The following is a 12,619-nucleotide window of genomic DNA, read 5'->3' as shown; positions in this document are numbered from 1 at the left end:
ATGGCTGTGGGGTGCAGCTCACTGTGTGTGGTACCACTTCTGGGCAGGGAGTCCTGACTTGTATAACAAAGCAGCCTGAGCAAGCCAGTGAGCAGCACCCCTCCATGTTCTCCGTCAGTCCCCGTCTCCAGTTCCTGCCCTGAATGTCTTCCCTGACTTCCCTTCAAGGTGGATGGTGGTGGGGGCTGGAGAGATGGCTCAGTGGTTAAGAGCACTGTCTGCTCTGGCTCACAACCATCTATATTGTGATCTGATGGTCTATTCTGGCATGCGGGTGCACATACAGGTAGAGCACTCATATACATAAATAAATAAATAATTTTTTTTAAAAACATGGACTGTGGTGTGGAAGAGTAAATAAACCCTCTCCAAGCTGCTTTGGTCATAATATTTTACCACAGTAAAAACCTAACTAGCATAAGACTGAAGGAAGCTGGGAGCTATTTTATCAAGGTTTGCCTGCATAGCTTTCTCTCAGCTGGACACCCTATCTCTGATGACCAGAATGTTCTTTCCTTGTATTGTAGGGGGAGAATCTTTCATAGGAAGCTAGCTTACTTTCTTACTCTGAGAGAGAGGGGGGGGGGGGAAGAGAGAGACAGACAGACAGACAGACAGACAGAGATCAGAGGGCCATTCATGTGCAAGCTGTCCCCCACCCCCCAAAGGTCTTTGGCTCAAAAGAAATCTTATGCCTCAGTGTCATATTCTAGTACTCCTTAAACCTAAGTGCAGATGGGCTGGAGAGATGGCTCAGAGGTTAAGAACACTGGCTGCTCATCCAAAGGTCCTGAGTTCAATTCCCAGCACCCACATGGCAGCTCACAAGTTTCTATAACTCCAGTTCCAGGGGATCCAACGCCTTAACATAGACATACATACAGGAAAAATACCGATGCACATAAAATAAATAAACGAATGCATCTTTTAAAAATAATCAATCAGGGGCTGGAGAGATGGCTCAGAGGTTAAGAGCACTGGCTGCTTTTCCAAAGGTTCAATTCCCAGCAACCACATGTTGGCTCACAACCATCTATAATGAGATCTGGTGCCCTCTTCTGGCCTGCAGGTGAAACACCGCATACAAAATAAATAAATAAATCTTTAAAAATAATCAATCAATCCGCCGGGCGTAGTGGCCCAATGCCTTTAATCCCAGCACTCAGGAGGCAGAGGCAGGTGGATGGCTGTGAGTTCGAGGCCAGCCTGGTCTACAAAGCGTACACAGAGAAACCCTGTCTCAAAAGCAAAAACAAAAACAAAACAAAACAAAAAACCCAACCAACCAACCAAACAATCAAAATATTTAAAAAATAATAATCCAGGAGCTGAGCGTGCACGAGGTGCCAACATCCGGTTCCCAGATGCACTAATGTTTAAAGAGCCCAGCAGTCACAGAGTGACCGCGGCTGTAACTTGGCACCTATCTTTTCTGTCACAGCCATTCCAAACCCAGAGCTCCAATACCTTCCTTCCGCCCCAGAGGAGAACTGCTGGTCACCTCATTGCCAGTGAGGCTGGACTCGCTCTCACGGCAAAGGAGAGGTGGGTGGTCAGCGCTGGCTGTGGTGGTGCACGCCTGTGTCCCAGCATTTGAGAGGATGAGGCAAGAGGATGAGGGGTCACATTGCAAGACTGTCTCCAAATACATGAAAAGAGAGCTGGTTTCTATTCAGGACAAGGGGTCAAAGGTCCCGGGTGCCCCCGTACGCCACCTGGGAAAGGACAGCGAATTTTAGAAGTTCAGAGCTAGAGACCCACAAGATCGTATCTATAGCAGTAGCGTGGCCTATTGTTGTTGTTTTGTTTTTGTTTTTTTCAAGACAGGGTCTAAGTAGCTCTGGCTGTACTAGAAGCCACTATATAGACCAGACTGGCCTCGAACTCACAGAGATCTGCCTTCCTCTGCCTCCGGAGTGCTGGGATTGCAGGTGTGCACTACTACCAGCTCCAATTTTTTGTTTTTTTGTTTTTTGTTTTTGTTTTGTTGTTGCTGTTTTTGTTTTTCGAGACAGGGTCTCTCTGTGTAGCCTTGGCCGTCCTGCACTCACTTTGTAGACCAGGCTGGCCTCGAACTCACAGAGATCCACCCGCCTCTGCCTCCCGAGTGCTGGGATTAAAGGCGTGCGCCACCACGCCCGGCTTGCCAGCTCCAAGTTTAAGGCAAGAGCCCTCAGAGATTCTCAATGACAAACAAGAAAGCAGAGGATTTACAAGTGAAGAGCCGAGTGCACGGCTAAATCAGCTACCACCACAAGCCACTCAGACGCCCGCCGTACACGGTAAGTAACAGGAAAGTGCACACTGTTTAAACCACCTCTCGCTGTTGCTCAAGTGGCGTTCTGAATTTAACGTCCCCACAGTTGGTTGCTATTTTCTTGTTGGAATTTATTGCAGTCATTAGGGTTGGGAATATAGCTCGTTGGTAGAGTGCTTGACTGATAATGTGTGAGGCTCTACGTCCAATCCCCAGGACCACAAAATTTAAAAATAAAACAAATACGGTGTAGGGGTTTGTTTGTTTTTTCGAGTCAAGGTTTCCCTGTTGTCATCTTGGCAGTCCTGGACTCGCTTTGTAGACCAGCCTGGCCTTGAGAAATCCACTCTGCCTCCCGAGTGCTAGGATCAAAGGCGTGCGCTACCACCGCCCGGCTTCTAAAAACAGTTTTTTAAAAGTCAATAAAGTAGACAGAAACACAAAACATAAAACCTGAACTGAAAAGCCGATCCGCTCCCAGCCAAGCCTCGGCGTCGCCCTCTGGTGGCCCGGCTCGGCACTGCGTGGAGGCGCCGCTTCCACCCTCGTCCACAGGGCGGGGCCACCCACATATTTGCATACCCAAGGAACACTGCGCACAATACAACCACAAAACGAAAAATTAACGTGTGGGTCTGAGAATGTCGTTGTGAAGCTCAGTTTTAACTTATAAAACAAAAATAGTGGTTCTTTTTAGCTAGAGTAGTCTTGAGTCAAGTAGATACCGTCACTGTGCTAGGAGCTGTTCTTACTCCAGCTGTGACTGACAGCAATAACAGGTATACTCTGGTTTCTCTTCAGATCGTATAAATCTTTCGCCTTTTACTAAAGATTTCCGTGGAGAGGAACAACTCTGAGTCTTAAACCAATTTTTTGAGGCCTTGTTCTTGCAAGGCTACATATAAGTTGTCTAAAATCAGGCCTACTGAGGTTTCTTAGTGTTACTTTGCATGACTAAGGCATAGTGTACTTGGAAGGTAATCTGCTTTGTGTATACCTTCTTTACCTACAGTTTTGCTTTGTTTTCTCAATTGTTGGGTTTACAGTTATGGCTCCAGTTACAAAAGAAAAGTACTGTTTCTTTAAAGCCCCATGGCAGTAGTGTTAAAATGCAACTCGTGTCCCATCTCCGGGGGACAGTATCTCTTCTGAGTCTTGGCCTCCCACCTAGCTGTATGCTTTTCTGAAAGCCTGTCTTGCTCAATTCTGAATTTCACCATGGAATTGGTGGGTTCCAAGCAATCGGAATAAACCTAAGAGGAGCCGATCTTCTGTGACAAAGAGGTGGCTACTGAGTGCATGGTAGACACACACACACACACACACACACCACACACATCTTGTGTGATGATGGAGAAAAGCCAGCCTGGGTCAGATTGCAATGGCTCCCACGGTAGAAACCCTTTTCCAGTCTAAAAACTAGGGCTGGAGGTCCCAAGAGAAGTCAGTTTTGCAGACTGCAGATTTTGTGGCTGACAAAAGACTCAAGGTTGTTTGCTGTGACTGGAGAGAGAAGAGACTGGGGAGATGCGGTTCTCACCTGGCTTAGGGGAAATGTTGTGTGGCCTCTGCAGTCCTGACTCAGGGACCTGTCTGGGGCCTGGTCTTCCCTTTAGTTTTTGTTTTTTGAGATAGGGTTTCTCTGTGTAGCCTTGGCTGTCCTGGACTCATTTTGTAACCAGGCTGGCCTCGAACTCACAGAGATCCACCTACCTCTGCCTCCCAAGTGCTGGGATTAAAGGCATGTGCCACCACGACCGGCATCAACAAGTGCTCTTAACCATTGATCCATCTCTCCAAGCCAACATTTATTTTTCAATGCTTTTTATAAACTGACCATAAAAAAGACTTGGGCTGAAGAGATGGCTCAGAGGTTAAGGAGCGTCGCCTGCTCTTCCAAAGGTCCTGAGTTCAATTCCCAGCAACCACATGGTGGCTCACAACCATCTATAATGTGATCTGATGCCCTCTTCTGGTGTGCAGGTGTACATGCAGGCAGAACACTGTATACATAATAATAAACAAATCTTAGAGAAAGAAAGAAAGAAAAAAAGAAAAAGAAAAAGACTTAATTCAATCATGACAAAAGACTATCAAACACATCCACACAGCAGGGCATAATCCCAGCACTCAGGAAGGCAGAGGCATGGTGGCACACGCCTTTAATCCCAGCATTTAGGAGGCAGAGGCAGGCGGATTACTGAGTTCAAGGCCAGCCTGGTCTACAAAGTGAGTCCAGGATGGCCAAGGCTACACAGAGAAACCCTGTCTCAAAAAACCAAAAAAAAAAAAAAAAAAAAAAAAAAAACCAAAAACAAAAAACAGGAAGGCAGAGGCAGGTGGATCTCTGTAAGTTTGAAGCCAGCCTAATCTACAAAGCAAGTCCAAGGCAGCCAAGGCTATACTGAGAAACCCTGTCTCAAAAAAAGCACAAACAAACAAACAAGAATAAAAAACTTCTTCAGTGTGAAACAGGGGTGGTAGGAATACTGTGGTGCACGCCTTTAATCTCAGCACTGGGAGGCAGAGGCAGACAGCTCTCTGTGAGTTCAAGGCCAGCCTGGTCTACATAGTGACCTCCAGGGCAGCCTGGACTACCTACAATATGAGAGCCTGTCCACAAAATACAAATTTACACTGGCACCAGGAATCATACATTTTGGAAAAACAAGGAGGGCAGAGGAATTTCCCCCCTTGGAGGTCTTTAAAATGGGTTTCTGTGAGTTTCACTTAAAAATAGGCAAGTAGTTTATGATAACCTATAGCAACTTGTTTTTGTTTTTGAGAGTTTTTCTCTGTGTAACCTTGGCTGCCCTGGACTTGCTTTGTAGACCAGGCTGGCCTCGAACTCAGTGATTCACCGGCCTCTGCCTCCCGAGTGCTGGGATTATAGGCGTGCGCTACCACGCCAGGCTGGCTTTCCTTTCTTTTGAGAGATGGTCTTACTATACATTAAGTCTGACCTGGATTCAGGCTCCTGCTGCAGGCTCCGGTCTTCAGTTCCTCTAAGAAGGAAGCTTTCTTTTTGCCATGAGAGAGATTCTTCACACGGCTGCCCCCACCCCCACCCCCCACCAGGATGCCAGTGGCGAGGACCGTCTTCAAGTTCTTCCCCGCCCCCACCCACCCCCATCCAGGAAAGGGTCCCCTTATTCATCCTCGAAGACACTGTTAATGGTCCCATGTGTCTGGACTTTTTGCACCTGACTCAGTTTCCCAAGGAAGCCACGGAGGAGACAGACAGCACAGTATGTCTGTGGCAGGGTGGCCTGGGCTGAGTGGACAATCTGCCGCCATCTCCTGGAATCTGTATCCCTTACCCAGAACCTACCTGAGCCTCCGTCCCCAGGAGCTGACATCTTGGCCACGGTAGATGTGGCCTTGGTGATGCAGGCCACTGCAGGGCTTAGTGGGGCTCCAGAGGGGCCATGTAAGGTGCTGTGCAGTGGGAAATCTCCACAGAGTTGGGGCTTTGGGAGGGATGCTGGTGCCTGAGTGGGCCCAACCAGTCACACATTCCATCCCTACATGCCTGATCAGTTAGAGGGGACAGCTTCTGGCTCTTCTCTGGGCTGGACACCTTGGAGAGAACCATGTCCACCCTCCATCCAGCGAGGTGTAGCTTTTTGTTGTTGCCTCTCTCCCTCAGGGCCTGGACGTGGCCGCCTCTCTGGGACCTTGTTGCCAGGAGCTCCAAGGCTGGCAGGCTTCGGAAGCTTTTGCTTTATACGATGAAAAGAAAAAGAACCTTATATTTTTCAGCTTTCTGTGCTGTGACAGCGGGAGGGGTGCTTCCAGCTCCCGGCTCAGGGGTCCAAGGTCATAGGCTCACTGCCGAAAGGAGGCCCACTGTGCCGAAACCCTCAGGAGGCTAACTAGCAGAGACCGGAAGTTTTCTCAGAGACATGCCCCTGACGTGCAACTTCCTTCCTCTAGGCTCCGCCCATCTTTTTTTCCCCCTTTTTTTTGGATTTTCTTTCTTTCTTTTTTTTTTTTCTTTCTTTCTTTCTTTTTTTCTTTTTTTCCGAGACAGGGTTTCTCTGTGTAGCCTTGACTGTCCTGGACTCACTTTGTAGTCCAGGCTGGCCTCGAACTCACAGCGATCCACCTGCCTCTGCCTCCCTAGTGCAGGGATTAAAGGCGTGCGTCACCACACCTGGCTTTTTTTTGGTTTTTCAAGACAGGGTTTTTCTGTGTAGCCTTGGCTGTCCTGGACTCACTTTGCAGACCAGGCTGGCCTCAAACTCACAGGGATCTTCCAGTCTCTGCCTCCTGAGTGCTGGGGTTAAAGGCGTGCACTACCACGCCTGGCTTTTTTTTTTTTTAATTAATTACTTTTAAAAAAGATTTATTTATTATTATGTATACAGTGCTCTGCCTGCATGTACACCTGCAGGCCAGAAGAGGGCACCATATCTCACTATAGGTGGTTGTGAGCCACCATATGGTTGCTGGGAATTGAACTCAGAACCTTTGGAAGAGCAGTCAGTGCTCTTAACCTCCGAGCCAGGAAGTTTATGGGTGAAAAAAGACAGTTTTTGTATACACACAAGCACCTGTGTGCATGTATTGTGGGGGCCAGAGGTCAGCTTCCGATATTGTTCCTCAGGCACTGTCCATCTTGGAAGACATTTATATTTAGCTCATCATCGTCATCACCATTATTGCTTGTGTGCACAGAGTGTGCATGTTCCAAAGTGCACACGTTGGAGAAGAAAGGACAGCTTTTTCTTTCTAGCTCTAGTTCTAGCTTCCTGTGGCTTCTAGGTGCACTCAGGGGAACAGGGGCCTTTACACTCTGAGCCACCTCATCAGCCTTTGAAATTTTTATTTTATTATTTCCTTTGAAATTTTGTTCTGCCGGGCGGTGGTGGCACACGCCTTTAATCCCAGCACTTGGGAGGCAGAGGCAGGCGGATTGCTGTGAGTTCGAGACCAGCCTGGTCTACAAAGTGAGTCTAGGACAGCCAAGGCTACACAGAGAGACCCTGTCTCAAAAAAAAAGAAGAAGAAGAAGAAGAAGAAGAAGAAGAAGAAGAAGAAGAAGAAGAAGAAGAAGAAGAAGAAGAAGAAGAAGAAGAAGAAGAAGAAACAAAGAAAATTTGGGGCTGGAGAGATGGCTCAGAGGTTAGGAGCACTGACTACTCTTCCAAGGGTCCTGAGTTTGACTCCCAGCAACCACATGGTGGCTCATAACCATCTATAATGAGATCTGGTGCCCTCTTCTGGTTTGCAGATGTACATGCAAGCAAAAACACTGTATACATAATAAATAAATAAGTCTTTAAAAAAAAAAAAAGAAAGAAAATTTGTTCTTTGAGCCGGGGTGGCTGCGTATGGTGGCGCACGCCTGTAATCCCAGCACTAGGGAGGCAGAGGCAGGTGGATCTCTATGAGTTCAAGGCCAGCCTGGTCTACAACGCACATCCAGGACAGCTACACAGAGAAACCCTGTCTCACAAACAAAAATGAAAGAAAGAAAAGAAAATTGTTCTTTGAAAATTTCATAGATATATAAAATGCATTTTTGTTGCAGGGTATTGGGTTATACTGTGAACCCCAAGATTACGTACTAGAGAACCCTGTTTCTAATTGTGGTGTGGATCAGCCCTAGCACACATCTTTATTCCAAGAGCCTTCTGTAAACAGGCTTAAATAATGTCAACCATAGTTCAAGAGGTGGAGCAAGCCAGAAGTGAACATAGGAAAAAAAAAAAAACATAGTGAGAGAAAGTTCCAGAGGACTAATAGAGAAATTTGGATGGCTGTGAGTTCAATGCCAGCCTGGTCTACCAAGCGAGTCCAGGACAGCCAAGGCTACACAGAGAAACCCTGTCTTGAAAAACAACACACACACACACACACACACACACACACACACACACACACACACACCCCAAAACACCAGTGTGGAAAGGGGCTGCTCTTTCAAAGGTCCTGAGTTTAATTCCCAGCAACCACATGGTGGCTCACAACCATCTGTAATGTGATCTCATTCTCTCTCTGGCCTGTGGGCAGAACACTGTAAACCTAATAAGCAAATAATTATTAAACAAGAAAAAAAAGACAGTGTGGAGAAGGGACTATTTATTTCTGAGATGTCAGCTGAGTAGGAAGGTCAGCTGGGTGCCTTCTCTGCCTCTCTGAGCTGAGAGGCTTTCACTCCAGCATCTGGCTCCTGAGCCTTTTTATTTTTTTAATATGTTATTTAAAGTTTTATTTATGTGCGTTGTTGGTGTGAGGGTGTCAGCTCTTGGAGTTACATACAGTTGTGAGCTGCCATGTGGGTGCTGGGAATTGAACCCTGAGTCCTTTGGAAGAGCAGCCAGTGTTCTTAACCACTGAGCCGTCTCTCCAGCCCCCTGGCTTTTGAGTCTTCATTGGTAAAATCAAACCTTTGGGATTTTGTTTTAAAACAACACATTTTGATTAGATCATCTCTCCAACAGCCCACCCCAAGTCTCGGGCCACCAGTGAGGTCCAATGCTCTACCAGTTGAGCTATCTGGGATAATGTATTTTATTATCTATGTATTTATCTGTGAGACAGGATCTCACTGTCTGTGTAGATCAGCTGCCTTTAAACTCATAGACATCTACCTGCCTCTGCCTCCAGAGTTCTGGGATTAAAGGTGTGCACCACCATGCCCAACATTTATTTTATTTCACCGCTTATTTACTTGTTTATCTAGAGACAGAGTCTCTCGCTGGCCTGGAACTCACCAAATAGCCTGGGCTGGCTGGCAGGTGAGCTGCAGCCACCAATTTCTACCAGTTTCTACCCATTTCTACCAATTTCCACCAATGTTCCACACTGGGATTATAAACATGTGCCAACCAACCATGGGTGGCTTTGTAGCAGTTTTTATGTGGATTCTGGTGAATGAAGTTAAATCTGTCTACACTTTCATAAACAAATTCCCCAGACCCAGAAGACTCTAACTTTATAAGCAGGAATATACAAAAGAAAAGAAAAACCCTACCTAGGCCTTGTGACACTTGCTGTTGGTGCCATGACTCTCTATAGGGAAAACAAGCATTGCCATGTTGCCCATCTCAGTGGTCAGTGAGCATGCGTGGTGTGAGGAGGCCCTGGCCAGTTAGCTCGCCATCACGTCAGCCTTAGTAGACTCTTGGCTGTGGTAATGGCACCAGCAGGGTCCCTCTTCATAGCAGATAGACAGACGACAGACTCGGTGGGCTAAAGCCCTAGGCTCCCCACCTACCTCTCTGCCAGCTCTAGCAGGGGGAGCCCAGCAAGACTTTCCAGCTGAAGGAGACAGTGTGAACACGTGGCTCATATCCTTTTGTTGGTTTTCAGCAAATTAAAATCTATCTCTCAGGGAGGAAATGAGAGGTCAGGTTTTTTGGTTGGGGTTTTTTTTATTTTTTAAACCTCTTCTTCTTCATAGTGGGCTCTGATGAAGGAAATGAATTGAGGGAAGGAATCAGAAATTTGATCCACCTCTTCTGGCCCAGAAAGGGAGTGGGGGCTCCCTGCGCCCTCAGAAGGGCAGCCGAGCACAGTGTGTTTTATTATATAATTAACCTTGACCCTTCTGGGTTCAAAGAAAGAGGTTAGTTGGAAATAAATCAATAGTCTGGTCTGGTCACTTCAAAGGCTACAGAACCCGCTGGAAAATCCCATGTTTGTTCAGTGTGTAAATTGGAATAGGTATGCAATTCTTCTTGAAAGGGAGAAGGAGGACTTTAGGTCTAAAATTGAAATTAATTGTACATCCGCTTCCTCTAATCAGGCAATCAGGGGCCTTTATTGTGTGTCGTGCAGGAAAGGGGGAGGTGGGTGGGTGGAAGACAGGAGGAAAGCCTTGTGACCTTTGTGTGACTACTGGGCTGGATTCAAGGACAACCACGCCTGGAGAGCCGTAGCAGGGTGCAGTCCTTTGTCACACGTCCGAAATAATCTTTTTTCTGCCTTACTCCCTGGGGCCGGGAGTCGAACCCAGGGCCTCTTGCATGCTAGGCCAGTCCCTTTCCCCCTCAACTGTATTCCAACTGGAGTCCTCAGACAACCAGCGCGGCAGCACAGAACGTTTGCTGAGTGCCGACACCGCCCCAGGCGCCAAGATCTGTCCACTTGGCTCCTCATTCCTTCACCTCACAAAGCAGCTATTTAAGTCTGGCTGTGATTGCCCGCTGGGTTGAGGAAATACTCAGAAGGTCAAAGGTCAAGCCTGGAGCTGCCTGCTCGGAGATTCTCAAGGTCTGTTTTCATGCCTTGGGGATATGAAAAGGGAGCTGGGGTAGTTGGGTGGTGCTGGTGCTGGCGAGAGAGTGCAGTGATATTTTAAACTGCCAACGTCTCCAGGCTCTTTGATCACTTCCCTCAAGGAGTTAGACGGTAGCTAGGGCTGGAACCCAAATCCTCACTCATGCTAAGTGTTTATTTTACCTGCACTACACCTGTAGTAGCTGAAGCAAGCTTATTTGTTTGTTTTTACTTTTAAGTATTTGCTTATGTGTGTCAATGCCTCAGTGTCCGTGCACGGTGTGTATGCAGCTTTGTGGGACGCTGGCTCGTTGCATTGGGGTCTGTACTCTCTGGTCCTCAGGCTCGCACAGCAAGCACTCTTACCCACGGAGCCATCGCTCCAGTCCTGTTACTATTATAATTATTATCAGTTTTGGAAATATGGTCTTGCTATGTAGCCAAGGGCTGAAATTACAGGGTGTGCACCAACATTTCAGCTCAGGTTTATCTTGTGTTTTGTTTTGAGAGACAGGAGCTCACTGTATAGTCCTGGCTGGCCTGGAACTTACAGAGATCTGCCAACCGATTCTCCCAAATGCTGGAGCTAAAGGCATCAGTGTCTCTAGTGCATCTTCTGATTTTTTTCCCCCTCTCTTTTCCCTTTCTCTTGTGCCACAAGATTTCACTTGGTGTCTACCGCTACCACCCCAGCAGGTCGTAACGTGACAAAGGCCCTCTGTCTTTGGGAAGTTGAAGGCTAAGTTTTCCAAGCAGCTGAAGACGCCATGTGGGCTATCGCGTTTCAGGGGAGAGGGCTCAGAACAAGAGAGTTGAGCAAGGCGCAGGCGGCAGGCACAGCCGTGCTTTTAGCTGGAGAGAGAGCATGGGAAAAAGATGTCCCCAGACCAAGGTGGTGGTCGCTGCAGACTGAAGGCAGAGCCTGCGGAAAGGCCCAGAGATCTCACTACAAAGCAGGCCCAGGAGAAGCCAGGACTTGGTGATGGAATAGAACATTAGCCTCGCTCCTCATTAATAATAATGTGTGCTCAGCCCCGAGGGCTTCCTGCACCCAGCAACCTATGAGGGAGGAAATTAGGACAGAGACCAGGGTGTGCCTACCAGTCACTCAGCTGGATAGTGACAGAGCCGTGATTATAACCCTTAGCCCTCGGCTGTGGCAGCCGTCTTGCCAAAATGACAGACACAAAGGGAAAGAGGAGGGGCACTCGTTATGTGTTCTCCAGGCCTTTTGGGAAGCATGGAGCTGCTCCTCTGACCACATATGTGCGAATCTACAATAAGGATGATAGTGTAGACATCCAGGGAATGCCCCGTAAGTGTTACCATGGCGAAACCGGAAAAGTCCTCAACGTCACCCAGCGTGCTGTGGGCATCGTTGTGAACAAGCAGGTTAAGGGCAAGAATCTCGCCAAGAGCATCAGTGTGCGTGTTGAGCACATCAAGGACTCTAAGAGCAGGACAGCTTCCTGAAGCGCGTGAAGGAGAAGGGAGGGCCAGAAGAAGAAGGAAGCCAAAGAGAAGGGCACCTGGGGTCAGCTGACGCGCCAGCCTGCGCCACACAGAGAAGCACACTTCGTGAGGACTAATGGGAAGGAGCCTGCGCTGCTGGAGCCTGTTCTGTACGAACTCATGGCCCAGAGTACAAAAAGGAATAAAGGACTTGGACTGTAAAGTGTAAAAAACAAAATAAACCTTAGCAACTCTCTTAACCACCCCTGCCTCTTGTGAGGAGACCATGAATGACGGTCATGAGGTACTGGTCCTCGGCCTGTTGTGAGGTCTGTTGTGGGGTCTGTTGTGGGGTCTGTTGTGAGGCCTGTTGTGGGGTCTGTTGTGAGGCCTGTTGTGGGGTCTGTTGTGAGGCCTGTTGTGGGGTCTGTTGTGAGGCCTGTTGTGGGGTCTGTTGTGAGGCCTGTTGTGGGGTCTGTTGTGAGGCCTGTTGTGGGGTCTGTTGTAGGGCCTGTTGTGAGGCCTGTTGTGAGGCCTGTTGTGGGGCCTATTGTGGGGTCTGTTGTGAGGCCTGTTGTGGGGCCTATTGTGGGGTCTGTTGTGAGGCCTGTTGTGGGGTCTGTTGTGAGGCCTGTTGTGGGGTCTGTTGTGAGGCCTGTTGTGGGGTCTGTTGTGAGGCCT

General features: G+C 48.0%; 1 protein-coding gene across 1 annotated transcript; it reads left to right on the top strand.

Annotated features, from left to right (window-relative positions):
* Window positions 1-11,662: 11,662 nt before the first annotated feature.
* On the top strand, window positions 11,663-11,959 carry LOC311598460 (large ribosomal subunit protein eL21-like; the record flags this gene model as incomplete). The annotated part of the gene is made up of 1 exon (XM_084783499.1): window positions 11,663-11,959. One exon carries the CDS (start codon window positions 11,663-11,665, stop codon window positions 11,957-11,959), a length of 297 nt encoding a protein of 98 aa, XP_084639625.1.
* Between the last annotated feature and the right edge of the window lie 660 nt (window positions 11,960-12,619).

The sequence above is a fragment of the Acomys minous genome (genome assembly GCF_964271855.1).
Source record: "Acomys minous genome assembly, chromosome: 5".
Taxonomy (NCBI): domain Eukaryota; kingdom Metazoa; phylum Chordata; class Mammalia; order Rodentia; family Muridae; genus Acomys; species Acomys minous.
The sequence above is the reverse complement of the archived record's forward strand: the minus strand, read 5'-3'. Positions and strand labels throughout refer to the sequence as shown.